Source organism: Pongo abelii, chromosome 19 (genome assembly GCF_028885655.2).
Source record: "Pongo abelii isolate AG06213 chromosome 19, NHGRI_mPonAbe1-v2.0_pri, whole genome shotgun sequence".
NCBI lineage: Eukaryota > Metazoa > Chordata > Mammalia > Primates > Hominidae > Pongo > Pongo abelii.
In genome coordinates this window covers 29,729,902-29,756,524 of record NC_072004.2, presented here as the reverse complement: position 1 = coordinate 29,756,524, position 26,623 = coordinate 29,729,902, and the positions used below count along the sequence as shown (strand labels likewise).

General features: G+C 48.1%; 1 protein-coding gene across 30 annotated transcripts in view; it reads right to left on the bottom strand.

Annotated features, from left to right (window-relative positions):
* Nucleotides 1-2,284: 2,284 nt before the first annotated feature.
* The window catches only part of LOC129051300 (tensin-3-like), a 151,528-nt gene continuing 127,189 nt past the window's right edge, over nt 2,285-26,623 (bottom strand). For 10 of the 30 annotated variants that reach the window (XM_063718503.1, XM_063718505.1, XM_063718504.1 and 7 more), the window contains 4 exons: nt 20,993-21,122; nt 20,600-20,665; nt 17,018-17,122; nt 14,700-16,081 (listed from right to left, as the gene is read on the bottom strand). In XM_063718503.1, coding sequence (XP_063574573.1) covers nt 15,828-16,081; nt 17,018-17,122; nt 20,600-20,665; nt 20,993-21,122 — 555 coding nt within the window. In that variant the 3' untranslated portion in view covers nt 14,700-15,827. Of the gene's footprint in view, nt 8,507-12,140; nt 14,294-14,699; nt 16,082-17,017; nt 17,123-20,599; nt 20,666-20,685; nt 20,771-20,992; nt 21,123-26,623 lie in introns of those variants that run through there. The other 20 variants (XR_010138167.1, XR_010138168.1, XR_010138169.1 and 17 more) reach the window with 20 other exon arrangements.

The window sequence follows — 26,623 nt, the reverse complement described above, 5'->3', positions numbered from 1 at the left end:
GCTGCTTTCCCCGGACTCCACCTGGGGTTTCCTCATCCTGGTCAGCCCTTTGCGACTCCTGGCATCCGGAAACGCCTGCCTAGCCACAAACTTCCTCTCTGGGAAGGGAAGTCATCCCACTGCAGAACAGGAACGACTCAGGAGCTGGGCCAGATTCCAAGCGCTCCCGTGGTCTCCTGGGTGAGGCTCTGGAATGTGGCGAGAAAGGAGCCCTCTGCTCTGAGTGGGGCTGTGGCAGGCGTGTCCCAGACGCCTCCAACGTGCCCCCACATCCACACTGACAGCAGGGCAGGCCAGGGCATCTCCCTGGGCAGACCTCTCACACTAGCACGCCGGTGCAGGCTCAGCATTCAGCAGTCGGCAATCTCAGGCCTCTGACTGGGCAGCTCAGTTCCCTTTTGGGCACTTCTAACTGAAAACACGGGGGCCCAAACTCAGAGGAAAAGAGGAGGTCCTGTTGACGTTATCTGAGGCCACCCAAGCCAGCTGGCCACAGAGGCGGCCAGAGAGCTTGCTAACAACATGTCAGACCATCACTGAGCTCTTCCCCAAAAAGAGGTCGGTAAGTTAAGACTCCTCCAGCTTGCAAACCAATAAAGGCATTCCTGGACAAATCCTGAGCGACATTCCTTGCCGGGTTAAAGCATCCGTTCTGCTGATTATTCCACTCCATTACGCCCTCTCCTCCTGGCTAGCACCAGCTCTTTCCCTCTGGAAATCTTGGCGAGTTGGTAAATCTCAGCAGGCACACAGCTCAGTTTCAGGTTTTTGTAGCATTACAGAAGCCATACACATGCACACATGCACACACACACTCACCACACAGGCACAGACACATGCACACATACGCACGCACACACACACGCACACACAAAAGCTCTCTGCTTACCTTCCTTCAAAACAGCCCAGCAGCTCTCTCAGTCTACACCTCTGAGCCCAGTTTTCCTTGACACAGCCTTTCACAGCAGGACAGTGGCATGCCAGGGGAGGGCGGGGGCATGCCACCTCCCTCCCAGGCACCTGGCCTCCCACTAGCATAGAAGGTAAAAGATCTCCTTGGCTATGTGGGGACTTTGATTCCACCAAAAAGGCCAGGGCAATGTAAACACGAGGGTGGGGTTTGGTGCACTCAGGTTGAGTGAAATTTGAACTCCGGAGGCTGAGGAGGTGGAGAAAGGAGCTCCTCCTGGGAGTCCCTCACCAGGTTTCTGTGTTCACTCCTGAGCATTCTGAACTGATGTCCAGGAGCCAGCACCAACCCACGCAGCTTACAAAGCACAGTTTCCGCCTCCTTTTTCTTTCTTCAAGGCAACCAGGTGGAAAATCTTTGCCACACACGCTCCATCTCCCGGGAGCTGTCTCTCTGTCTTTTGTGTGGGATGTGGCTAAGAGTACAGTGTGAATGTTCACTGCACACAGCATATTTTGTGTGGTTAGCCCAGACCTCCACGTTCTGTGTTCAGTGTAGCAGATCCTTTTCATCTCAGCCTCTTTACATTCAGTGTAGGTGGGCTTCAGCCAGTGGCTTACTCTTTGCTTTGGCTCAACATGGGCCACAACACCAACCACACACTTTTACTCTTTAAATAAACAGAATATGACACAGCAAACAAGCAAAAGCCCATTCTGATGCCTTCAGGTTCCCACAGCACAATGGAAACCCTTTTAAAAATCACCAATCAGCCATCCGGGGGAGACAGGACATACCCGGGCTGTAAGTGCACGCAGAGGGTAACAAGTCTTTTAAATCACCTGAGATGGCCACATTGGCATATGTCGCTTACAGGAGGTTAAGGTAAAACTCAGCGCACCCTTGGGAGAAACAATCTCTTTTATGATGAGACATAATGCACTTATTGTGCAAAAAGTTCTATTAAATTTTGTATTCTTTAAAGGGTATTGGCTAACCCACCTTCCTATCAAGAGAACAGAAATTATTGTTACCATTCTGCAAATGACGTGATCGCTGCAATAAAGGCAGTGACTAATTTATCACAAAATAGTTTGCTTTAATGAATACACATCAAAAGAAAAGAGATTAGAAGTAGTGAATACAACGCAATGTATGTCCGAGTCTCTCCTGAGCACCGGGGTCTTGCCAAACTGTAGCGAACTGTATGTCTAGATATGGCTAGGGGGTCCCAGCCTCCTACAGGATACAAATCTTAAAATCAGACCATTGCATCACAAAATTGTGCAAGAAAAGCAACGGCCAAGGTACCTTTATCCATTTCTAATGGAAAGAGGTGGCAGGATTAGTTGTATGTTCAAAAGGAGTGTCTCCTTTCATGTTGTTCTGGGTTGGGCTTGATTTTGGTGGGGCTGGGGTTTTTGTTGTTTTGTTTTTCGGTGGCTGAGGGCAAATTTTCTTCATGTGGATGACAGCTTTGTAAACGGGCTGCCATAAGCCTTTGTGAATAAATGGCAACAGGCACCCACTGGTCTTCAGATCTTGTTTATGTAGCTGGCGGCCACTGAGCAGGCAGGCTCAGAACGCTCTCATTTTCTACACGTTCCCTGCTAATGGGTCTTGATTACATGGAGCCTGTTCAGGCTGTTAGTATTAACTTTTCTTGAAACAACGCGGTCTTTTGAAGCTTTGCTGATGTTTGGCCAGAAGGCAGTTCTGTGGCTCAGAGTGTTTTGAAAGGCCCCAAGCCTTTTCACCCTGAAGGGTTGTAATTTTGTGCAGAAGGCTGGCCAGTCAACCCTTAGTATATGCGGGGGATTGGTTCCAAGACACCAGCACCCCCCAGTCCCCCACCACCCCCCGTGAGTATACCAAATCTGTACATACTCAAATCCTGCAGTCGACCTCGAGGAACCTGAGTATAGGAAAAGTAGGCTCTCCATATACACAGAATTCTCATCCTAAATACACCGTATTTTCCATCTGTGTGTTGGCTGAAAAAATCTGCATATAAGTGGACTCACACAGTTCAATTATTATTCAAGGGACCACTGTGTAGCTAATGAAGAAAAGACTTGTTGAGTTTCCCGAATATCTCTGAAAATAGCAAGTGGGACAGAAGGTTGGCAGTATGTTTAGTGCCACTCCTGTTTGGGACTCCCTAAAGGCAGAAGAAAATTCCAGAATGGGAAACCAATTAGAAGGATGAGAAAACACATGGAAATTTCAAAAAGTAGTGGGAAAGATTAGAGGTATAAGAATATCCTAGGGCCAAAACACAGACAAGAATGTTCACAGGCAGCGTTATTCATACTAGACAAAAAGTGTTAAGAGCCCAAATGCACACCAGCTGACAAATGAATAGGCAGAGCATGGTGTGTCCACACAGCGGCACACCACAGCCATGAAAGGATGGAGCATAACAAGGATGAAGCTGGAACACAGGCTAAGTGAAAGAAGCGAATCACAGAAGGCCACTCATTGCACGACTCCACTGAGTGAGACGTCTGGAATGGGAAACAGAGAGAAGGAAAGTAGCTTCGCGGTTGCCAGGGGCTGAGGAAAGGAGGAACTGGGAGTGACTGCTAATGAGTACAGGGCTTCTTTTGGGGTGATGAAGATGTTCCGGAATTAGATAATGGCGACAGTTCCACAACCTTGTGAACATACTAAAAATCAATGCATCGTATACTTTAAAATGATTAGAATGGTAAATTTACGTGCTATGAATCTGATCTCAATAAATAAAAGTAAGAACATTCTCAGGCTAGAAACCACATGGTAAAAAGAGCATATTTAGAAAGCAACGGCAACCAGCCCGAGGCTCGCACATGCACTCAGGTTTTATACAAAGCGTCTGGGGACAGAGGCAGGCTCTGACCCCAGGTAGACAGGGGATTTCTGCAACAGAGCCTGGAGCACACAACATTCAAGGAGACAGAAGACACTCTTCTGTGCGCTGGTCACTGGAATGAAACCGATGCTGTGATCACACACTGCACCCTCTAGTGCAGGGTTCCAGGCCGAAAGAAAGCTGCCCACCTAGACAGATCAGTGTGTGGCTTCTGAGGAGGCCATTACCTGGACTGCAGGTCAGAAAGTGACACGCAGGGCCTCCCGTGAAGTTCCTCCTCATGAGGAGAGACACATGAAAGTGACATCTAAATTCACATAGCTTCTGGTAGAAATTTCTGATTTGAAAACATGACACCACCAACTTTCAACAAATGCAGGTCCCTCCAGCCCTTGACCACCCATTCTCTCCTCACTGTCTCTACCGTTTGCTCCTCTCCCAACTTTCTTTCCAAGGACTCGTCCTCCCGAGCTGACATCCCTACCTGTCCACCACACTGAGCCTGTGTGATCCTGCTCCAATGTCAGGCCCCTCCCCACCCACCTAGGCAGACAGGCCTGTCCCAGGGGATCTCTGGAGGGGCAGCTGTGTGCCCAGAGGCCGGGAAGGGGCAGCCTGTGCCTCCTGCACTCCACTTCAGAACACTTTCACCCAAAACTCATTTCTCTCTGGAAACTGGTACCCCTGGCTACAGCGTTCTCCAGCCCTGTGGGCTACCATTGCCCCTCACTTCCCAGCTCATCCCCCAAACGTCCATGCCTCCCTTGGTCCAGGTTCAAACACTCTCATCACAGGCATTTCTGTGGCTTCTCCTGGGAAACCATCAACATTTTATTGGGGCCCCGGCCTTGACTCTTTGGACTTTAGATAACTTTCTTTGGTTTGACTTTAGAATTTCTCATGACATACCCTCAACTTCCACCAAACGTTGAAAGCCTTGAGCTCTTCAGGAGTGGTGGCCAGGCCTCTCCTTTCTCTAGCAGCTGCTACAGCTCCCTGGCTCCTGCTCTTCTCTGCATGTATCCAGCCCTTCCCTCAGCACAGTGGAGTCAGAGCCAATGTATGTTTAACTCCAGCACCAAATTTAAGACATTGAGGGCAACACAGATCCATGGTGCTTCCTCTCCTAGCCCATCTAGACCCACAAGGCCTGCTGTCTCCCTCACCTGTGGCCCATGTCCATGCCCCTGCTGATGTGCATGCCTCTGAAATCACAGAGGCCATACCAGTGTGGTGTCCACACATCACTGAGCACACCACACTGCTCACCCAACAATCACCTGTTGCCAGGGAAAGCTCCTCCAAGCTGTCCCAGCTCTCAACACCTCCACTCCCCAGACTGTTGTCCATTCCCAGCAGACAACCTCGCCTGCCTTGCACAGGTCAAGTGATGCCACAGCCAGTGAACTCATTCCCAGTCTGCTCTCTACCCTTCTCTGCATCCTGGCTTCTGCACCAGGCACCCTGCCTTGGACACACTCATGGTGCTCTCAGCCTCCTGCCTCTGTCAATCCAGTCCCTGACTGAAATGAGCTCGGCACATCAGCAGAAGGAGATTCACAGCCGGCGACCAAGCCCCCACTCCTGGCTTCACCAACTAGCCCTCTGACCCCTCAGTGTGGTAAAGATTTGATATGTTAATGCAGGCTGCATGCTCAGAAGGTTGTGCAGCTCATAAGCAGCACTCAGCAAGGGTGAGCTCTGACAACAACAACCATTAGCCATTCCAGCCCTATCCTGGCTTCTGCACGGAGCTGTGCCATCCAATTCAGCTCTGTATCTGCAGTATCCAGCACTGCCGATGTTCAGAGAGGCAGGGAGGAGATGGAGACTGCATCCTGGATCCTACAGAGCCTGCCTGACAAGCACACGTGGCCTCTGGTTTTCTTTCATGAGCTTCCCAGAAGGTGACACTCTGTCTTCACTTCCCAGGTGACCTATTGGAATCCTCCGACTTATGATTAACAAGAGAGCAATATCTTACGTGTACAGGAATAAAGAATGAACTCCCAATACTACGAGAAAGATGGTTTCCTCGCAGCCTCTGCCCACCCTTGGGAAAGCACCGATAGTGCCCATCACTCAGTGGCTCCCCCGCTGCTTTTCCTTCTGCCTCATCCTAGTCAGGGTCCCAGCAGCATCCCAGACTCACTGCTATGAGTTCAGGGGCAATGTACGGCTACTGCTGCCACCAAAGGACAGCTGTTGAGATCTTGGCAGAATTCCCTCAATCAATCAACACCAAATCTTGCTATTGCTCTAACCATTTGGCCTAATTTCAGTGAGAATATATCCCAGGTCACAAATTAGCTCACATTCACACTGACAAAAACAAATACTATTGAATTTTCATAGTATAATTTTCCATAGACTGTCACCATCATGAATCGTAAATTAATTCAACTTTACATGGTGAAGTCTGAAAGAACACAATGTCAAAGGGTATATTTTCCTCGTTAAGAAATCACCACTATGCACTTATAAAGAAACACTAAACACATCTCTGGCTCTTGCTATGTGGAAGAAAACTTCCTGGGGACAGTTGTACTCTCCGCCTAGGCCCTATCAACTGGAGGGTGTCCCCCCACATCCACAACAGGTAGGTGCAGGCAGAGCACACACAGGACATTTGCTGGGGATGCCCTCCTCCTGTCCACAGAAACCTGTTTTCCCAGCTCCTGGGGTCAATGGCTTTCCCTGCACTTTGCGTCAGTCTCTCAGGCCCTAGGGATTTAAATCTGGGCTCCCAGTTCCAGCCAGAGAAACTGTCACTGGGTGTCCACCCTTGACAGGCCTTGACCTTGGCTCCCTCTCTGTGACATGCTCTAATCACACTCCTGGCTCACATAGCAAAGAGGTTACCCTGTCTCTTACCCTGATCCATGGACCTCCATGCCAGGTCTCCCCGACAGACAGCCAAGCTCTAGGTATATGGCTGTGCTGAGGCAACAAGCTGAGGCAGTCTCAGCTTTGCTCGGCCTGGCATGCGTCCCCACCCAGCACAGCGTCTGCAGGGGGAAAGGAGTGCTGTGGAAACCAGCTTTCATCCCCAAAGTAGGTCAGAATTGCTCCTATCAGCAAGATAAACTGAGCAAGTCTGAAGATCCATTAAAGCTCGCTTTTCTTACATAACAGCACAAGCTGCCATTATGTCAACCCTGTTTTTCAAGAAATAGCTGGATGTTTTACATAAAATATCCTCTGCAGTCTGTGCTATGTTAAAAAATTTAAGTAAGGAACACACCCACTAGTCTCTGACACCTATGCCTTCTACCTCACATGCCCTGCCCTCCATGGCATCTTAGATAATAGTAATGGAATACAACAACTGCATCCCCTCTGTCCTTGGACTTCCAGAGAGATTAAGTGACAATTTACATGCAACTGAATGCGTGTTTAACATCAAGTAGCTTGTTTGTCAACACTTAAACACAACTTTAACTATCTAAAGTCCCAGAATCAACAGTACAAGGCCAGAGTTCCCAACTTTCAATAGCAGAACTTGATCTTCAAACAAATCTTTATGCAGAAACCCAATATAAAAACAGAAAAAGATCAAGGTGGGGCTGGGGCTGCGGAGGGTTCTGACAGGAGTGGATGGAGAGAGGCTGGGGCTGCTCCTTAATAACCAACTTGGAATCCTGGAGCCACAGGCATAGAGTTTGAAAGCTGTTGACCCCAAGAATATTGTTACTCCTAAGGTCAATGCCAGCACCAAGAACATCACCGTAAAAGGCAGGAGAATCATTTGCTTAAAGGGAGCGTGCATGTGGATGGTGGTCTCTTAGCCCAGATGGCCGAATGGGGTCAGAGATGCAGGCCGTGAGGGTGCACCTCCATGTAAGGGTCCCTGGCCCCACAAGGACAAAAAACCCAAGTCAAAGAGATTGTCCCAGCTGCCTCTTTTGTATGAACACCTCCCTTTTCCCCTAAGTCATCCACAACCTTTCCCTCCCCTAGGAAGCACTGGCAGCTCTGTCTTGCAGAACTTTCCAAAGAAAGGAGTAGATGAGACAGTCTTGCATGCATAATCTAAAAGGCCTCCCCAGACATTCCTTTAAGCCTGAAAGAGAAGAGCCAGAACACGCACAAGTTCTACTCTTCCAGCCAAGGGCTGAGGAAGATGGTGAGGATGACCCTGTGGGCCGGGCACACAGAAGCGTGTGCATGTGAGGAAGAGACTCTGCTTTTCTTCAGTCCCAGCCTCGTTCTCTCTCACATTTTGGTTCTGTTTATCAAATACTTAAAGTCAGCAGGTGCTCTCTTTCCCCGACTTGGCACAAGTGCAATTGCAGGCTCTTACAGAGAGGCAAAATGAAGTTGCAGCCCTGACTCTTCCAGGCAATGGAGAGAAAGGTTTTACCCAAGGAAGACACAGATGGAAACTCAGCAGGTTTGATCGAGTGCCATTCTGGCCCCCTACTCCTACCAGGAGATGGGCAGAAGAGCACATCTGGGAAGAGGGGCTTGACTGAGATGTGACTTGGAAAGAGGTGGCAGCAAGGGCCTTGTAAGAAGAATAAGGACCAAACCCTCATTACACCAGGGTCTACACACACACACACAAACACACACACACACTGCTGCTCACGCTGGGTGTGGGAAGCTTTGTGGCTCAGGGTCCCAGGAAGACTGTGGGGATGGAGCCCTCTTCCAGGTTCACGTCTCAGGGAATCCACCAACAGAAGAACAGTCAAGGTTGTAGTCCCCATAGGTGGGAATTAGAGTCCAAAGATCTGCAGCTTTGGGGAAGGAATGCAGGACAGGGGCATGAATCATTGCATGCATGTTGGTTAAGTGGGCAGGGTCACCAAAGAGCAATGGAGATACTGACCACAAATAGCAGAGGAAAGTGAAAAGAGATTAAGAAGCACAGCTCCTCTGGACTCTAAGAAGACATAGTAGGCGAGGCGCGGTAGCTCACACCTGTAATCCCAGCACTTTGGGAGGGCCAGGTGGGCAGGTCACCTGAGGTGAGGAGATCAAGACTAGCCTGGCCAACATAGTGAAAACCCCATCTCTACTGAGAATACAAAAATTAGCTGGGCATGGTGGCAGGCACCTGTGGTCCCAGCTACTTGGGAGGCTGAGGCAGGGACAACTGCTTGAACCCAGGAGGTGGAGGTTGCAGTGAGCCAAGATTGGGCCGCTGCACTCCAGCCTGGATGACAGAGTGAGATTCTCTCTCAAAGAAAGAAAAAAAAGAAAAAGAAGAAGAAGAAGGGGAGAGAGAGGGAGGAGAAGATAAGAAGAAGAAGCAGAAGAAGCAGAAGCAGAAGCAGAAGCAGAAGAAGCAGAAGAAACAGCAGCAGAAGCAGCAGCAGAAGCAGCAACAGCAGCAGCAGCAGCAGCAGCAGCAGCAGAAGCAGCAGCAGCAGCAGAGGAAGAAGAGGAAGAAGAAGAGGAGGAAGAGGAGGAAGAGGAAAGAAGAAAGAAGAAAGAAGAAAGAAAGAAGGAGAAGGAGGAGGAGAAGGAGGAGGAGGAGGAGGAGAAGGAGAAGGAGAAGGAGAAGGAGAGGAAGAAGAAGGAGAAGAAGAAGAAGGAGAAGACACAGTAACTGCAGAAATACAAACAAGCCATCCACCTTGTAGACCCCTGTATGCATGCACAGGGCACCCCATCCAGTGGGATATCGGGGGTACCCTTCCTCCCAGGAAGCAGAGGAGGCCCAAGGTTTGTGTGCTGACTGGGGGTTGGGGGGCCCCTGAGGACCCAGGACAAATCCAGCCAACTCTCAGCACCTCTTTCACTGTCCCAGGGGGTGATGCTACTTAACTATTAAGGCCACTCTCGTGGACTGATTTCTGCAAACTTGTACAGGACAACATAGAACTTGAGCCAATTCCTCTGATTACTGTCGGATCCGAAAAGTAAGAACACTTAATGAGATGGCGGCTCAGGGACTCGAACAACTCTTTTGACTGCCCCCAATGCCACCCTCACTCTTCTGATGGAGTGTATCAATTTTTTGAAAGTAACACCCACACGACTTGATCCTGGTTTTAACAGAGGGTAGGCCTCTCACACTTGAGACAGGAGGAAGCCGGCACCCCCAGGCCACTCTCTCAGGTGAGATTCAGGAAGATTTGCTGTTTGGTCTGCGATCACACCTGCAAGGGGGTCCTTTGGTGTTTGTGGGTTGGAGGCTTGCAGCCTCAATTCACAATCAAGAGATGCAGAGGGAGGAAATCTCAGGCTCAGAACAGGACTACACGCCCATCTGGCCCGTTTCTGTCTCATACAACTTCAGTTGCCTGATGACAGCTGCTTTTCACTAGAGCTATCCAAGCAAGCAATGCCTAGAAAAGCCTGGTTTGGGGGCAAGACCCAAAGAAATATTCTTCTGCCTGGTGCAGAGTCAAATGTCACAGGGTGGCTGAACACCATGCAAAGTGCCCTGGAGCAGCTCTGGATGCTGGGGGGCAGCACCGCATCTTGCCAACAAGGACCAGGCTGCAGACACAAGGCACTGTGTATACCCAAGCACTCAGCAAAGAGCAGAGCCAGGACTGAAGGATCTGTCAGGTGCCATCGGCCCCCTCCTCCACTAAAATTGTCAAAGTTTACTTCAATTTCCAAATCTTAAAACCCAACAACGTCTGGGGAGGAAAGTTTTCAAATCCATTTTCAAAGTGGCAACACTTGAATGGTCTCAGCTTGATCCGGCACTTCCCAGCCAGCTCTGCACACTGCAGCCAGCGCTTCCTGACACAACATGTCCTCATCGTAGCCCATTCCTGGAGCTCGGAACAGTATTCTGAGAACACGGTATGGCCACTTCAGGACTGTGTCTTATTGCGAAGGCTGCAGACAAATGTGAATCTCCTCTGTCTGCCTGCTTTAGCAGCCCCATGGGAGCCCCAAAGCCTGGACTCTGGGAATGTTCATCAAGGTATCCACTTAAAGTGGCAGAGCCCAGGCCTGGCAATGCCACAGCCCTCGTCCTGCATACTCTTGGATTGGTAAGAGTTTGAGCTGCACTCAAAAAGTCCTAGGTCAAGGCAAGAAACCAAGGACAAGAGTGACAGAGCAGGCCTTCATCTCCAACCCTCAGCCATTCTTGAAGCTTCCCTGCTGCTCAACCCTTCCTCTAAATCTGTCATAGAGTCTTACTCATCTACCTCCTAAATATCTAAAGGCCCCTACTCTCCATCGCCAGAGCCACACCCAAGTCCAGGCCTCCGTCAGTTCTTAGCTGGGGAGTCCAGAAGCCCATTCTCTACTCTCCTTCCTCTCCAGACTCTGCCTCCCCCAGGGAGTCCTCCAGCCCCTTTGTTATCTTTCTGTATCCTCCAGTCATGTGGCTCCTGGGATCCTCACTGTCACCCGGCAAAGGAGCCAGGCTCAGGAAAGGAAGCTGACGTTCCCCGATCTCATGATCCATCACACACAGCACCTCTTACTTCCTCCTGCACACACCAGCCAGGCGGAACACACTTCCACCCCATGAATATGTGCTGCTCACTTATGCCCCATGCCCAGGGCTAGGCATACCCTGTCTGCATTCCCTACCTGCAAGGGCCGTCCTCTTCGTGAATCTCCTTGGATTGTACAGGCAAAGTGGTTGTTTCTCTTCAATTCTTTCCTAATTCCTGGTATACCCCAATTATGGTACACGGTGCACCCTGTGGCAACAACTAATGTATATCTGTGTCTTCCCAATTAGAGGGTCTGCTGTGTTTCTTCCTGCGCCCACCCCAACATCAGAGCCATGGCAATTCCCGAGAAAATACGAGATGTGTGAATATGACAAATGGTGTGTATGATAACAAAAATCTCAGAGTTGGAGGGAGGTATCTTTAGAGTCATCCAATTACAACAGTCCACTTTACAGACTGGGAAAGTCAAAGAGAATGTGGCTTATGAGAGCAAGTAGAAAGCATCCCGATGGGGAGTGTGGCCACTGACACGGATGCTCCAGAGACGTCCAGCGAGGAAAATGAGATGTTCTCCATGGGGCTCAGCAACAGGGGGGTCCAGGGCTTTGCAGAGCCTCCCTGAAGGGTACTGTGGGGAGAATCCTGTCTGGAGGGGCTGAGGCCCAATGGTGGGGAGAAAAAGGAAGTGAGGCCATCTTTCATCACTCTCAGCCATGGAGAGGAGGGAGCAGTGGGATCTGTCTACACGCTGCGTTCTTGGTGGTGACATTACAAATCCAGGGACACATATGTTGCTGTGGGCATTCCCTTAGACCATCACAGCAAGTCTGATACTGAAAAAGCTGGTACATCCTACTAGGGTAAGAAATTCCCCCACCCACAGCCCTCTTGTGTGACAAGGAGGTGGGGCACCCAGTGAGACTCAGCCCAGTCTCACTGAGTCTCAAAGTCTCAAAGAGGAAAGTCAAGGGTATGAGCCCTGTCCTGCATGGTCTCCAGCACAAGACACACTCTGAGTCACAGCTGCCATCGCCGACAGTGTACAACTCCAGAAGGCTACCAGGGTCCCTGGCCTAGCTTCTGATTTCTCTTTGGATCTGCTCTCTTTATCTCTAAAATGGGCTCACAAGTTCTCTCGAGGATTAAAATACCATAGTGAGGCTTCCGGCAGGCTGCCACACTGTGTGCGGTGAGACATTTTTCCTTCTCCTCAGGGACAGCAACCACCCCAGGGAACACTGACACGACTGCCATCCCCCACAGCCATCATCTGCCAGGACCACAGACCCACGGGGAGACCAGGGCCATGTGCTCCTCTCTGTGCTGAAGACGGGGCGTTTGTAATCACTTGCCCACACTGGAACGGATTCAAGGCTGGCTCTTTTCTGAGTATAGAAGCAGAATGTTACGCTCACACATCAAAGCAGGCACTCCCCTAACACAGGCCCAAATTGAAGGCAGCTGCAGAGGGCTCCATTCCAGGACGGCAACCACTGCTAGAGATAAATGCGGCTTAAGTCAACACTTTTGGGGTTTTTAACCAGGCAGGGGCGGGGATAGAAAATGCAGGGGCAGGGGTGGAAAAGAGAGTGCCGCAATACATCATTTTCCCAGCTAAAAGAGAATGTTTCAGAGGCTGCCAAACCTTCCTTAACTCCTCAAAGCATTGGACAGCTCTGAAGACTAAAGCCCTGGTGGGAATGCGGCTGGGACTCCGCCTTTCACCCGCCAGGTGGCGTCCAGTCCAGGGACCCGAGCCAGGCACTGCTGACCACAGGCAAGAGCGAAGGCTGCCTGGAGTAACAGCTCACCAATGCAGCATACCGGCCTCCACGCCAAAGAGAGGCTGAGGAGGGCTGCAGAGTGGAAGAGAGGAGGGAAATTCAGCAAGGATGAGTTTTCTATCCACAGGTGACTACTCTTTCTGAGGAACACCTTCTCAAAAGGACCCAAGCCTGGGGATTCTGCAGAGCTTTGATGGCAGAGGTGGTGATGGCAGCCTCGTGTCTCCCAGGCAGAACTTGGAAACCCTGCAGGAGTGCAGCAATAACATCAAACGCACTTTGGAAGCCCCTCTAAGGGAATCCAGTGTGCTCAGTGAGAAGGACATGGGAAGAAAAGTTTAAAGATGTGCAAAGATGCTCAAGGAGGTGGGTTAAGTGAAAAATTCAGGCTATAAAACAATGCACAGGCTGATCCTATTATGACAAATCACATGATATTTAGAAATCATGCCGAAAATACACCAGTGACGAGTGCTTCATCTTTAGACGGTAAGATGGGGGTAATTATTCCTTCTTTTTGATAATTTACATCTTCAGAAAGTATTGATACAATCTTAAATGTATGTAAAAGAAAGAAAGAAAAGCATAAAACTCACTCCATTGAATCAGGTACCCCAGACACGCCAGACAGCACATGGGGATGGAGGGGATTCAGGAGGAGGGGATGCAGATTTGAGGAAAGGCTCCGTGCTTGTCTGTAACTCAGGAGCTGGAATTCTCAAGAATGCTCAGGCAGTGGTTCAAGGGAAGGTTGCTGAGATCCAGTTTTGGGAGACGACTCAGATTCCGTGTGGTGGGTTCTGGGCTAAGCATCCGGATACCAGTCCTGAGCTCGCTCTGAGTCCTCCCCTGTCCCTCCATCTCCCTGGGGGTGCTCATGGGCTTCAGATATCATCGAGGCTGCAAGGGATGAACCAGGCGCTGGGAGGAGGCTGCACTCTCACCCACTATATCCCTGAGGAGTCTGGGCGTGACTCTGCCCATAAAGGGGGTCTCTGCTGCTTTATGAAGCCTGGAAGCAGTGATGACAAAGCTGTGAATCTGGCTGCAAAGTGTACCTGGCTGCCTTGGCGCCCTATCCGACTCCTCACCCTCCTGTCTGGGAACCACTCTCTCCAGGGTGTCCTTCCCACTCTGCCCTGTCTTTCTCAGTTTCTTTCCAGAACTCCTATGCACCCACTCCCGACTGGCTCCACCCTTTGCATGGCAATGCCAGACCTTCTCTACTCGCCCCTAGACCCAACTCTTGGTGACACAGAGTCCCAAGTGGATGCCCAGACCATCACCTGCATGGCTCCACCACCTCCAACCACACAGTCCACAGCAGTCTCCCGCCTGCTCACACCACTGGCTCAGAAGATGCTGCCTGAAAAATACACCAATGAGAATTGTGATTTGTAATTTCAGGGCCTTAGATATTTAAAGTTCAAATTGCTTCTCTAATCATTCATTCAAGAAACACGCATTGAGTATCTGCTGTGGACTGAATATCTGTGTCCCCTAAGATTCATACATCAAAACCTAATCCCCAGTGTGATGGTATTAGGAGGCAGGACCTTTGGCAGTGCTCAGAGCATAAGGGTGGAGCCCCTATAAGTGGGATTGATGCCCTCAGAAAGGAGGCCCCAAGGAGCTTCCTCTCCTCACCACCACGTGGAGACACAAGAAGGCAGGAGTTGGCAACCAGATGACAGCTCTCACCAGAATCCGCCAGGCTGGCTGCCTGATCTTGGACTTCCCAGCCTCTCAAAGTAGGAGAAATACATGTTTGTTGTTTAAGACACCCAGGTTATGGTCATCTGTTAAGGCAGCATGAATGGGCTGAGAGGGCCTCTAAGTAAAGAAGTATCTCCCTCTGCATCTTCAGGAGACGCTGAGGTGGCTGAGTCTTTAAGACTGAATTCTGTCTATTTCACCCAGTGATAACGGCAAGTCCTCTACAACATATGGATCTATACACACACGTTCACACACGTAATTCCACAGATTCTCTGTAAAGTTTCATGTAACCCCTAAAGGATGGTGAACACTCAACTGATTTTCTGTCTATATGTTTTCTACATAAAATCAACGTAGGTCCTTCACCACCTGTGAGTGACGTGCTGCAGGAGCCCAGCTTTCAGTTCCCTGGTTGTGACATGGGAAGGATAAAGTCTGCCCCGCAGGCAGGTCACAGGCTCAGCTGGGAGCCAGCTTGGGGACAACAGCGGGGCACCCACAGCGGGACTAAGCACAGAGCCGCCCTCCACAGCATGCTCCTCACAGGAGCTGGGGCTCCTCCACACTGTCCACTGGACTTCACTGCTCCCCTCTTATGGCATTGGCACAGAGAACACCCACCTGTGTTTTAGAACCCCTGCCTCCCACATGGTCAATAACCCTCCAGGCTCGCCCCTCCCTTGGCAAGCAAGGAACCTCCCAGCATCACGAGAATGACCTTTCCACAACTCGCTTCCCTGTTCTCCAGGAGACTCGGCACAGCCACCAAATCTTCACCTCAGGACAGAGCGCTGTTCACTGGCTCCCATGCAGCAAGGGACCTCTCTGGTAAAATCTACTCGCCTCAGTCTGGAATTTAGGATGCTAAGTCAGCTGTCCTCAGAGTCCCCATCCAGCTCTCCAAATTAGCCCCTTTCCCCATCTTGCCTTGCGCTGATTATTTACACACTTCACCAGCCACCGCTTCACCCTTCTCTCCTGCAGTGGAAAACATCACCATGTGATAGACAGAGTATAGCTATGCAGACGCAAACAGACGTTACTGGAAAAAGGGCTCTGTGATCAAAAAGTTTGATAATTGTTGTTTGATAAATCTTATGAAATTATTCTCACAGCTTTAAGATTCCAGTGTGCACTGTGATCTTTTGAGAGACAATGTATCATTTTCCAAGAGTTTTCAGCTACATTTCTTTTAACGTGCTGGTTATCTGGAAGGACTGGTGTGCTGAATAATTCACACCAGCAAAGAATACTCTGTTTACTTTACAGGCCAGAGAAAGGCTCTCCCCATCCACAACAACTTGCCCACTAGCCCCAGATTTCATCTGTGTTTTAATGTCCTTACCATCAGCATTCCGTCTGTGGGTCTCCACCTCTGGTCCAGGTGTATTTGCATTGCAACAATTCCTTGAGTTGAAATTCCATCCCACAAGGCCTACGAAGGAGCAAGCTTTTCCCCAGGGCAACAGAGAGGAGCCGTGTGCTGCCCTGGGACACACAATTGGTGTCCTTTCTCACTAACCACAGACACCACCTTCCTGGAGTCATGGGAAGCTCAGCGAGCCACAAAGATGGGGCGCTACTGCAGTTCTTTCCACAACACTTGCTTTTAGCTATTTTACATCTGGATGTAACTAATCTGACAAAAAGTGTTTTAATTTCTTTCCCAAAGCAAGTCTGATTCTCAGTCGGTGGTTGAAAAAGACAAGAGATCAGCATGACATGCCAGGAAAAGCCTCAATTCCCCTCCTTTGAAATCAGCCTCCAGTTGTGTCTTGTGGAGATTCCAGCACACAGCTGCCCCTTCCTTCCTTTCCTCCATCACGCTCCTAGCTATGACCCAATGTGCGTATTCCACAGGTGAACAGAGGACATGTTTGGGTGAGATGGTTTCATGAAAACAGAGATTTAAATGATATAGCCATAAATCAGGAACACTAGACTAACAAGCAAACAGAAATTAAAACAAGATGTCTGTTGCATTTGGGGCCATATAACAGTAGCTAGGCTGGCTGTGGCCAGTGCTTGGCATCCCCATATGCAAAGAGGAAGGGAGGGAAGAAGGGGGAATGGTCCCTGGCATTATACATACACACAAGTTCAGGCCAAGGAGCTCCTCGATATAACTTCACGGACAGCTCATCCACCCGTTACAGCTTCACGAAAAGCCCTGACCCAAACTCACCATGACTTATTCTCATGAAGACCCTCAAAACTCACAACAGTGTCACACAAAGGTGTGATTCTGGACCTCTGAGAAAACAGGGATTTTTTTCTTCTTAGCAGACTGCAAAACACTTCAGATCTTTGAGTGGGCTGTCTTCCCTGCACCCTTAACCTCCATAACTGCACACAAGATGACCACACGCACCTTCTCCATCTGCACTGAGGTTCTCGTACGAGTCCCAGCATATCAGTGGGTCTGTTGTGTTGTAGTCCACAATCACACTGTGGTCGTTGTACAAGTGTTCGGACCCTGCACAGGGCACAGGCAGCAACATTAGTCCCAGTGAAACCCATCACCTCCATCCACCGGACTCCACCATAAGGACAGGTGAGCAGCCTGACTTGAGCAGGAGAGAGAAGCCACTCCATCCTCCACCCTCCTGCCAGGAGCCATGACACTAATCAGAGACTGTGGAGGATTTTCCACAGATAGAACCATAGTTAAAACCACGAGGGGAAAGGGATAAGTAAGCACTGATTTTTTGCCCACTGTGTCCCAGGCTTGGACACTTCTGCAAAACAGGAGTCTTCAGACCACCTCACTGATGAGGACACAGAGGCCCGATAAGCTGTCTCTGAGCCTCAGAGCCCACAGATTTGAATCCAGGCTCCAGGCTCTCAGATCCACACTCCTCCCTTCAAGTCTTTTTAGGAACACCAAGGGGATTTTTAACACACAAGCCATATATTTAAAGGTTTTTGCCTAAATCTATGACAATGAACATAGAAAAAGCATGATTATTTACATAGCTATTAAAAAGGGAAACAAAACTCCCATGGATGTGGATCTTGGTGATGGATCTGGACAATTCACCTTGATGATAAAGGGACTGGTTTCTTTTGAAATATATTTTTTAGGGAAAAAATTTGTTTTGCACATAATACTTGCAGCCTACTATACTTCTAATTCTCTTTTTAAAATGCTGGTTACTTAATGAAGAAATCATGATGGAAATTTAAAAATTCCTTGAAATGAATGATAATAGTGACACAAGTTATCAAAACCTCTGGGATACAGCAAAGCCAGTGCTAAGAGAAAAGTTTATAGCACTAAATGCCTACATCAAAAAGTCTGAAAGATTACATATTGACAACCTAACGTCAAACCTCAAGGAACTAGAGAAGTAAGAATAAACTAAACACAAAGCTAGTAGAAGAAAATAAAAAACAAAAATCAGTGCAGAACTAAATGAAATTCAAACAAAATACAAAAGATCAATGAAACAAAAAGCTGGTATTTTTAAAAGATAAACAAAATTGATAGACCATTAGCTAGATTAACCAAGAAGAGAGAAGATTCAAATAAATTCAATTAGAAATAAAACTTGAAACATTACAACCAGCACAAAAGATCATTCAAGACTACTATGAACACCTTTATGTATATGAACTAGAAAACTGAGAGAAAATTGGTCAATTCCTGGACACAGACAACCCTCCTCGATTAAATCAGGAAGAAACGGAAACCCTGAACAGACTAGTAACAAGCAGTGAAAATGAATCAATAATTTTTTTTAATGCCAATAAAAAAGAGCCCAGGGCCAGATGGGTTCACAGCTGAATTCTACCATCCATTCAAAGAAGAATTGGTGCCAACCCTACTGAACAATTCCAAAGACTGAGAAAGAGGAATTGTCCCTAACTAACTCATTCTATGAAGCCAGTATCAGCCTGATACCAAAACTGGGAAAGAATATAAAACACACACACAAACACAAAAAGAAATCACAGACAAATATCCCTGATGAACATAGATGCAAAAATCTTCAACAAAATACTAGCTAACTGAATCTAACAGCACATTAAAAAGATAATACACCATGATCAAGTGGATTTCATCCCAGGAAAGCAGGGATGATTTAACATATAGAAGTCAATAAATGTGATACACCATACAAACAGAATTAAAAACAAAAACCATATGTCATTTCAGTAGATGCGAAAAAGGCATTCGATAAAATCTAGCATCCCTTTATGATAAAAACACTCAACAAACTAGGCAGAGAAGGGACTTACCTCAAAATAATAAAAGCCATGTATGACAAACCCACAGCCAATGTCATGCTGAATGGGGAAAGGTGGAAAGCATTCCCCCTGAGAAGTGGAACAAGACAAGGATGCCTACTTTCACCACTTCTATTCAACATAGTACTGGAATAGTACTGCCAGAGCAATCAGCTAAGAGAAAGAAATAAAGCGCACCTAAATTGGAAAAGAGGAATTAAAACTGTTGCTATTTGCCAATGATATGATCATATACCTAGAAAACACTAAAGACTCCTCCAAAAGACTTCTAGATTTGATAAACGAATTCAGTAAAGTATCAGGTTTCAAAATCAATGTACACATATCAGTAGCACTGCTATACACCAACAATGACCAAACTGACAATCAAATTAAGAACTCAATTCTATTTAAGACAGCTAAAAAAAAAAAAACTAGAAATATACTTAATCAAAAGGTGAAAGATCCATACAAGGAGAACTACAAAACACTGCTGAAAGAAATCAGAAATGGCACAAACAAGTGGAAACACATCCCATGCTCATGGATTGGAAGGATCAATATACTGAAAATGACCATACTGTCCAAAGCAATCTACAGATTCAATGCAATTCCTATCAAAATACTAACATCACTTTTCACAAAACTAGAAAAAAAAAATCCTAAAATTCATATGGAACCAAAAAGGGGCCCAAATGGCCAAAGCAATCCTAAAAACAAAACAAAACAAAAATCTGGAGGCATCATATTATTGGATTTCAAACTATACTAAAAGGCTATAGTTACCAAAACATCATGGTATAAAAGTAGACACACAGATCAATGGAACAGAATAGAGAATCCAGAAATACAACTGACTACAACCGATTGATCTTCAACAAAGCATACAAAAACATAAACTGGGGAAAGAATACCCTATTTAACAAACGGTGCTGGGAAAACTGGCTAGCCACATGTAGAAGAATAAGACTGGATCCCCATTTCTCACCTTATATTATAAAAATCAACTCAAGATGGATCCAAGATTTAAATCTAAGACCTGAAACCATAAAAAGTCTAGAAGACAACCTAGGAAAAACTCTTCTGGGCATTTGCTTAGGCAAATAATCCATGACTAAGACCCCAAAAGCAAATGCAACAGAACAAAAATAAGTAAATGGGACCTAATTAAACTAAAAATCTTCTGTACCACAAAAGAAATAATCATCAGAGTAAACAGAACCCACGGAGTGAGAGAGAATATTTGCAAACTATGCATCTGACAAAGAGCTAATATCCAAAATCTGCAAGGAACTCGAACAAATCCTCAACAAAAATAAATAATCTCATCAAAAAGTGGGCAAATGATATGAACAGACATTTTTCAAAAGATATACAAATGACCAACAAAACACACGAAAAAATGCTAAACATCACTAACCACCAGGGAAATGCAAATTAAAACCACAATGCAATACCACCTTACTCCTACAAGAACGGCCAGTCATGCCCAAGGCTCTCCTGGCTGAGTGGCTGTGAGCAAGTCACGCCACTTCTGGGGCTTACTGACACAAGTGGGCCTTCTTGTTCCACTATCCAATATCCTGAATTTAAATAAAATTAATCACAGAAATCTCCAAATATGCACAAAGGCAGGAGACTAGTACTACAGCCCCAGTGTAGCCATCATGCACCTTTCACCAGTGTCAACAAGGACCTCCCCGTATTCCACCAAGCTACACACCTTGAATCTTCTCAGGCGTGGCAGAGAAGACTAATTCAACCTTCCCATAGTCAGGAAAACGGTCATCTGAAAAAAAACAATGTGTTTTAACACATTTGTGGAGATGATTAACTGGAAAAGGATGGACTGACTTTGTCCTTTATTCCAACCAGTGCAGCACCACTCGCAAATCTGCAATAAAGACGCCCCATGATACAGAAAGTATAGGCAGTTTCATTGGTTATCCATAATTTTTTCCCCCCAAAGATCAGTGATCACTTTCTCCTGATTTGGGAACAATTTTGTCAGTAGGCTGAATTTCGGAAAGCGGGTAGAGAGGATAGTGAAAGAATCAACCAAGGAGATTCAACCACAGCTGCCCACCAGCACAGGGCTGCCAGCTCTGCGCCTCACCTTTGCTGGCATTGTCCAGATCCTCCTTCCCAAACACCAGCCCGTAGCCCTGCACAGCCCCAGTGTGAAACTGCAGGTGGAAAATGACATCACGGGTGGCCGAGCGGTATTTCTTGTGGTAGCATTTCACCTGGGTTAGAGAGACAAAACAAAACAAAACAAAGCAGCTGCAGCGGGGACACATGCTCCCGGCAAGGAACACACTCTGCGGAGGCCAGCACATCAGGGCTTCCTCTCTGGACTCTGGCTGGGAGTTCACGCTTTGGAGTGGAACTTCAGCCCTGGGGGACAGGCGCCTGCAGACAGCTGGGGTGCAGGCAGAGGCACCACACTGCTGCTGCTGGGTGCGGGGCTCCACTGGAGGCTTCAATGTGTTCCCTGTGCTGCTCCTGTGGAACCACAGCTCTGAACACCACTATCGCTAGTCCTCAGAGAGGCCACACCTAAACCCTTTCAGACCACGTGAATGTGCCCTGTTTTGGAACACATCTGAAAAATGGAATTCCATGGTCTCTTTTTTCTAGACTTTAACAACTGATTGTGATAGCTTTTCTTTGATCTCAACGCTCCATGTTGCAACTTAAAGCTTTTTGTTTTCCAAAAAGAAGCAGCTGGTCATTACTGTGTGTACTATCCTAAATGATTATGTGCATGCTGTAATTTAGAGACAGAGACACAAAGAAGGAGGAAGGGAGAGAGGGAGACAGAGAGGGTGTTGGCATTTAGCTTCCCATGCCTGACTGTCCAGAGGTCCTGTCAGGGGTCGTGTGAGACAAGTGTTCAGAATCACCCTGATGTGATTTGAACTCAAGCTAGGGTTCATGAGGTCCCCAGGGTGCAGCTCAAGTACCCTAAATGATTGTGCCAATGAGCCAAAGGGTAGAGCCCCTCCTTGCAGATGCCTGGCATGTGGGGAACGGTGGGCAGAGCAGGCGCCTGAGTGTCCCGACCTGCCTTTATAACTGGGGCCCCCCTGCTTCTTGTGACCATGCGCAGCACTGGCATCATTGGGAGGGTTCTCAGGCCACAGCTGGGAGAGCTGCAGGGACAGGGACACCCCTCACTCAGAGATCAGGGGCAGGACCACCAGGTAGTGGCACTTTCCCAAATCCCCAGAAGGTTGAAGGCCCTGGACAGGCTAGATTCTGCTCTCAGACCAAACCGTGCACAGGCGGGCACCTTCCCCACCCCGAGGCTGAGGGGTAGTGACTAGCAGAGACAGCCACGTTCCCGTAAAAGAGACTTTTCTTGGAGAGAGATGGCTTTAAAATATCACATGCCTCACAACAGTAAATGAGAAGCCACCGCAGCAGATATGATCCAGACCAGCACGCAGGAGAACGTGGCAGGGAGGGCTCTGTCTTCCCTAACCAGATGAACGTCCACCAGAGGAACAAAAGACCCAGAAGCCCAGCCAAGGAGGCAGGGAGCTGTGACTCCAGGCAGACCCAGAAGATGTTTACCCTTGTGCTATCTACAAGGAAAGGGACGGGTAAAGAAACCAAAAAATATAATTAAGACCGTAGAAGGATGTTCCCTGTTGACAAACATGACTGGGTCTCCCTTGTACGGCCTGGCGCTGGCCAGGGGTGCCGTAAACATGGGGCTCAGACTCAGGCCTGGCCTCCAGGGGCCCAGGATCCAGGGTGTTTGCAAGTAGAGAGAACTGGCATTGTGAAGAAATGTTGCCTCAATTTGCTTTCCAACAGCCAATGGCACGTTGGCCACAAATCTACCACCTCTGTCTGAGACTGTCTGACTTCTCAGCAAGACTCAATCAAAGGCTGCCCTTGCAGGGATCCTTCCAGGATGTTCTGAGAGTATCTGGGTCCCTCCTTTGAGCTCCACATGCCCCACACTCAGTACACTGACCACCCCTCAAATGCTTCAACCTGGGGCATATTGTAGAGATCCCCAGAGGGAGGTCCTTCTGGCCAAGGGTAAATCCACACATGCGTCCCCACTGCTAGAGATGATAGCACCCACCTCTCCCTGTCTGCCTTCTTCCCACTGGTGCCTTGCAAACGGGGAGTGAAAAGTGGTTAGGGAAGGGAAAAGGAAAAGAGAGGCCCCAATTCAAGCCAGTCTTGCTCTCAAATTTTATAAATATTTAAGGGAACCAGAGATTTAAAAAAATAAAAACAACAACACGATGTCAGCTGATAGCTCACGCAGCCTGTGCTGACATGGGCACCAACATCTGCCCACAGGAGTCAGGAAATTCCTCAGGAGGCAGCTGTGGGCTCGGTCCTGGCAGGCAGGGAGTGTCCTGGGTGAAAACAGAGGGAGCTGTGGGCTCCAGTACAGGCCGCATAAGGGGCACAGTAGAATCTCCCCAACCGCAGCTCACTGTGCCCCTCCCATCAGTACCGCCCCGCCCAGCGCAGGGCCTCCTTCCAGGCCAGGTCCTGCCCTCCCTCTTCAGGAATCCAGGATGCTCCCCCAGGTCCCCCCACTGCTCCTCATAGCAGCTACACACAAACACACTGCACCTCCCGCAGCAATCCCAGCTCCCTCCACATACCAGAAGGGAGGAGAAGGCAGGCCATGGTGCCCAGGAGGTACAGAGCGGCAGGAGATGGGAATCGGCCTGTCCCAAACAGGTTCCTCTCCAGGCCCCATATGATTCTCCTGTAAGATTCCTATTTTTCACAGCACAAGCTTTCAAATACTCCTAAGGCTCCACAGTGAAAGAAACAGCGGTCTATCCCACTGGCAGAGAACAACTGCTGCCTGAAATCATGTGGCCCTCCCTTCAGGGGTTTCTCTGTGTATTTTAATGCTAACTTTGTTTGCTGGCTTGAGATCCTAACGGCCTCATCATACACACTCCCTGTTTCATATTAAATCTCTTTCCTCTTGATTAAGGGAGGTAAATACCACCCCCTCCAGTCCCCCTGACCAAATCATGAACTGACTCCAGCTTCTTCTGAAAGACACGGAAAATCACAGGATTTTCCCTAACTCGGGGCTCCCAGCAACCACCATCAACACAGCAGGTCAGATCTTGAGACAAAATCCACTCACCAACCAGGAGCCCTCCATAGTGTGCAATAATTATGCGTTATCTACACCAACAAATCTTTTTAGGACCGATGGCAAGAGCTCAGAATTATGCTTGTAATACTTAACAGAAAGAACAATCAACATGGTACTTGGTACGAGGGCCCCCAAATGCCTCCCTTTAAGATATAATAGTAATGCAAACATTTCGTAAAGATTAGAGTGATTCAAGTCTATAATTTTCTCTTCATCCCTCCGGCTTTAACTTTATTTACCTGGGTCTCCCCAGAGTGTTTCTAGAATATGTTGATCCTTTGCCTTCAGATTTTAGAATATCTGCATTTAAAATAATAACTCAAAGATGTGCAGTCACAATTTTGTAGCATAGAAAAACGAAATAAGAAATAGCAAGCACTGCAACAAAGGCTGCGCATGGCCTGTCACCATGCTATCATAGAGCCAACCACAAAAGTACGTGGGTGTGATGCCAACATCACAAATCACTGGGAGCACTCAGATCTTCAGAAAGTTGTAGCCTCTTTAGACTTTAAATTCTCTGACTGCAAAATGAGTATTATGATATTGACCTGGCTATGTTGTTATAAAGATTAAATTAGCACTACATATTAATATAATTCATAAATCCAATAATGATATGCTATATTTATATGAATATATTATTTAAAGGGCATAAGCTTCTAGAGAGAGGGCACTTGGTACTCAAAAACATATAGGGTGAATGATGATCTCAGTGGGAAGGCCTGTAAGCACTCTTGCTTTCTTTTAGTCTGATGAGGCAATTCAGAAACCATCGCAAAAATTCACCTGTAGTCCCAGCTACTCGGGAGGCTGAGGCAGAAGAATGGCATGAACCCGGGAGGTGGAGCTTGCAGTGAGCCAAGATTGCACCACTGCACTCCAGCCTGGGCGACAGAGCGAGACTCCGTCTCAAAAAATAAAAATAAAAATAAAAATATGCCTGTGCCCTTGACTGGACTGGACAAGTTGCTGGTGACCAGGAACAGAGCCCTGCCTGGACCTCATTTGCTCCTGGAGTACACCAAGTCGAAGGCAGACACGTGGAATTCTCAAAGAAGTTATCCATCAATCCAGTGTTTAAAGACGCTGATGACTTGCTTAACTTTAGGCCACATAAGTGTATTTTTATTTCAAACTCTCCATCAACAAGAGAAAAAGCACCTTGTACCAAGAGGGTCAAGGCTTAAGGTATCAGCCCCAGGAATGCCAGTCCCCAATTCAGAAGTCAGCCCTCAGGTTCCTATACTCCCCCAATGCCAGTCGTTGCTGGGCAGCTCCTATTCAGATCTGCTTCCCCTAAATTTACTAAGCAAAAGAGCAGAACCCTCAAAGCATCCCTAACAGAAAAGAGTAGCAATCTCACTCAACACTCCACTGGTGGCCCAGGCAACTGTCTACGTAGGCCTCAAGGAATCTGTGAACTCAGAGAATGAGTTACAACCACATATTTGGAGGGTAGAAAGTTAGATAGCTAAGCCCCATAGGTCAAAGACTTAAGTCAGGCAGGGCCAAAACTAAACCATGATTTCTTCGCTTGGAGCCGAAAATGATTTCAGATGTTCGCAATATTGTAATTCATGACCTAAAGCAATTGAAAGGTGGGTAAATACTGGCTGCAAGTGAAAACACAACCAAGTCCACTATGCTGAGACGACAGCATGGATTAAGACGCAGCCCAGTCTAAAAGCGAGAGGAAAAGACAATCACAAAATAATGCTGTGATGTGTCCAACAGAGATCTGTAGAAACCTCTCCTGGGGCAGAGTCTCAGGAGAACACTTTCATTTTCCCTGGCCTTATGTAAGTGCCCTTGGTAAGAAACAACCAGCAACAGCACTGTTTGTTTGTGAAAACTTCTTGAGCAGGCAACACCTTTGTTTACAAGTCGGGTCACCGGAGCAAGGTTCTAGAGCCAGCAACCATGAACACAAAATTCAAGTGGCCGTGGATTTGCCCAAGCAGGGGGAGCAAGACGAAGCATGTGTTTACAAACTCTGGACCTGAGAGCCGAGATCAGGGAGGGAGCAAGCCGGATCAGGCCCCTGGAGCCCTGCCAGACTCCTGATGGGCCCGCATGAATTCCTGAACAGGGTTACACAAGGCCTCGGCTGCCCTCTCCATGGCACTGCCCGACAATGCCATATTTACTAAACCTCTTGAGGTTCTGCCCTTTTGAAAGGAGCAGGCTTAAGAATCTGACTTTTGGCGAAAAGCACGTTGCAAAGATGGGACGGGTCAGGTGTGCAACTGGGAGGGGCTGAGCAGGGATGGGCTGGCTGTGTGGAGGCGAAGGCAGACGGCGAGTCACGGTCAGCTTTGCTGTTGCCTGCAGCAGCTCCACCTGCTAGTAACTGAGTCCAGGGAGTGGCAAGTGGGGCTCTGTTTTCCCAAGTCACTTTCTGCAGTTAGACTTGACTCTGGCCCTTCCTTCTCTGTGAACTTGATGACTGTGATCTTTGCCAGTAAGTCCCAGTGCAGAGGCCCTCATGAGGAAAGCCAGGCAGATGTCCCCGCAGGCAAGGCAGACACCAGAACCACGGAGGGGAAAACTCAAAGAGGACAAGAGGCCTTTCGAAGGAGGAGGATGAAG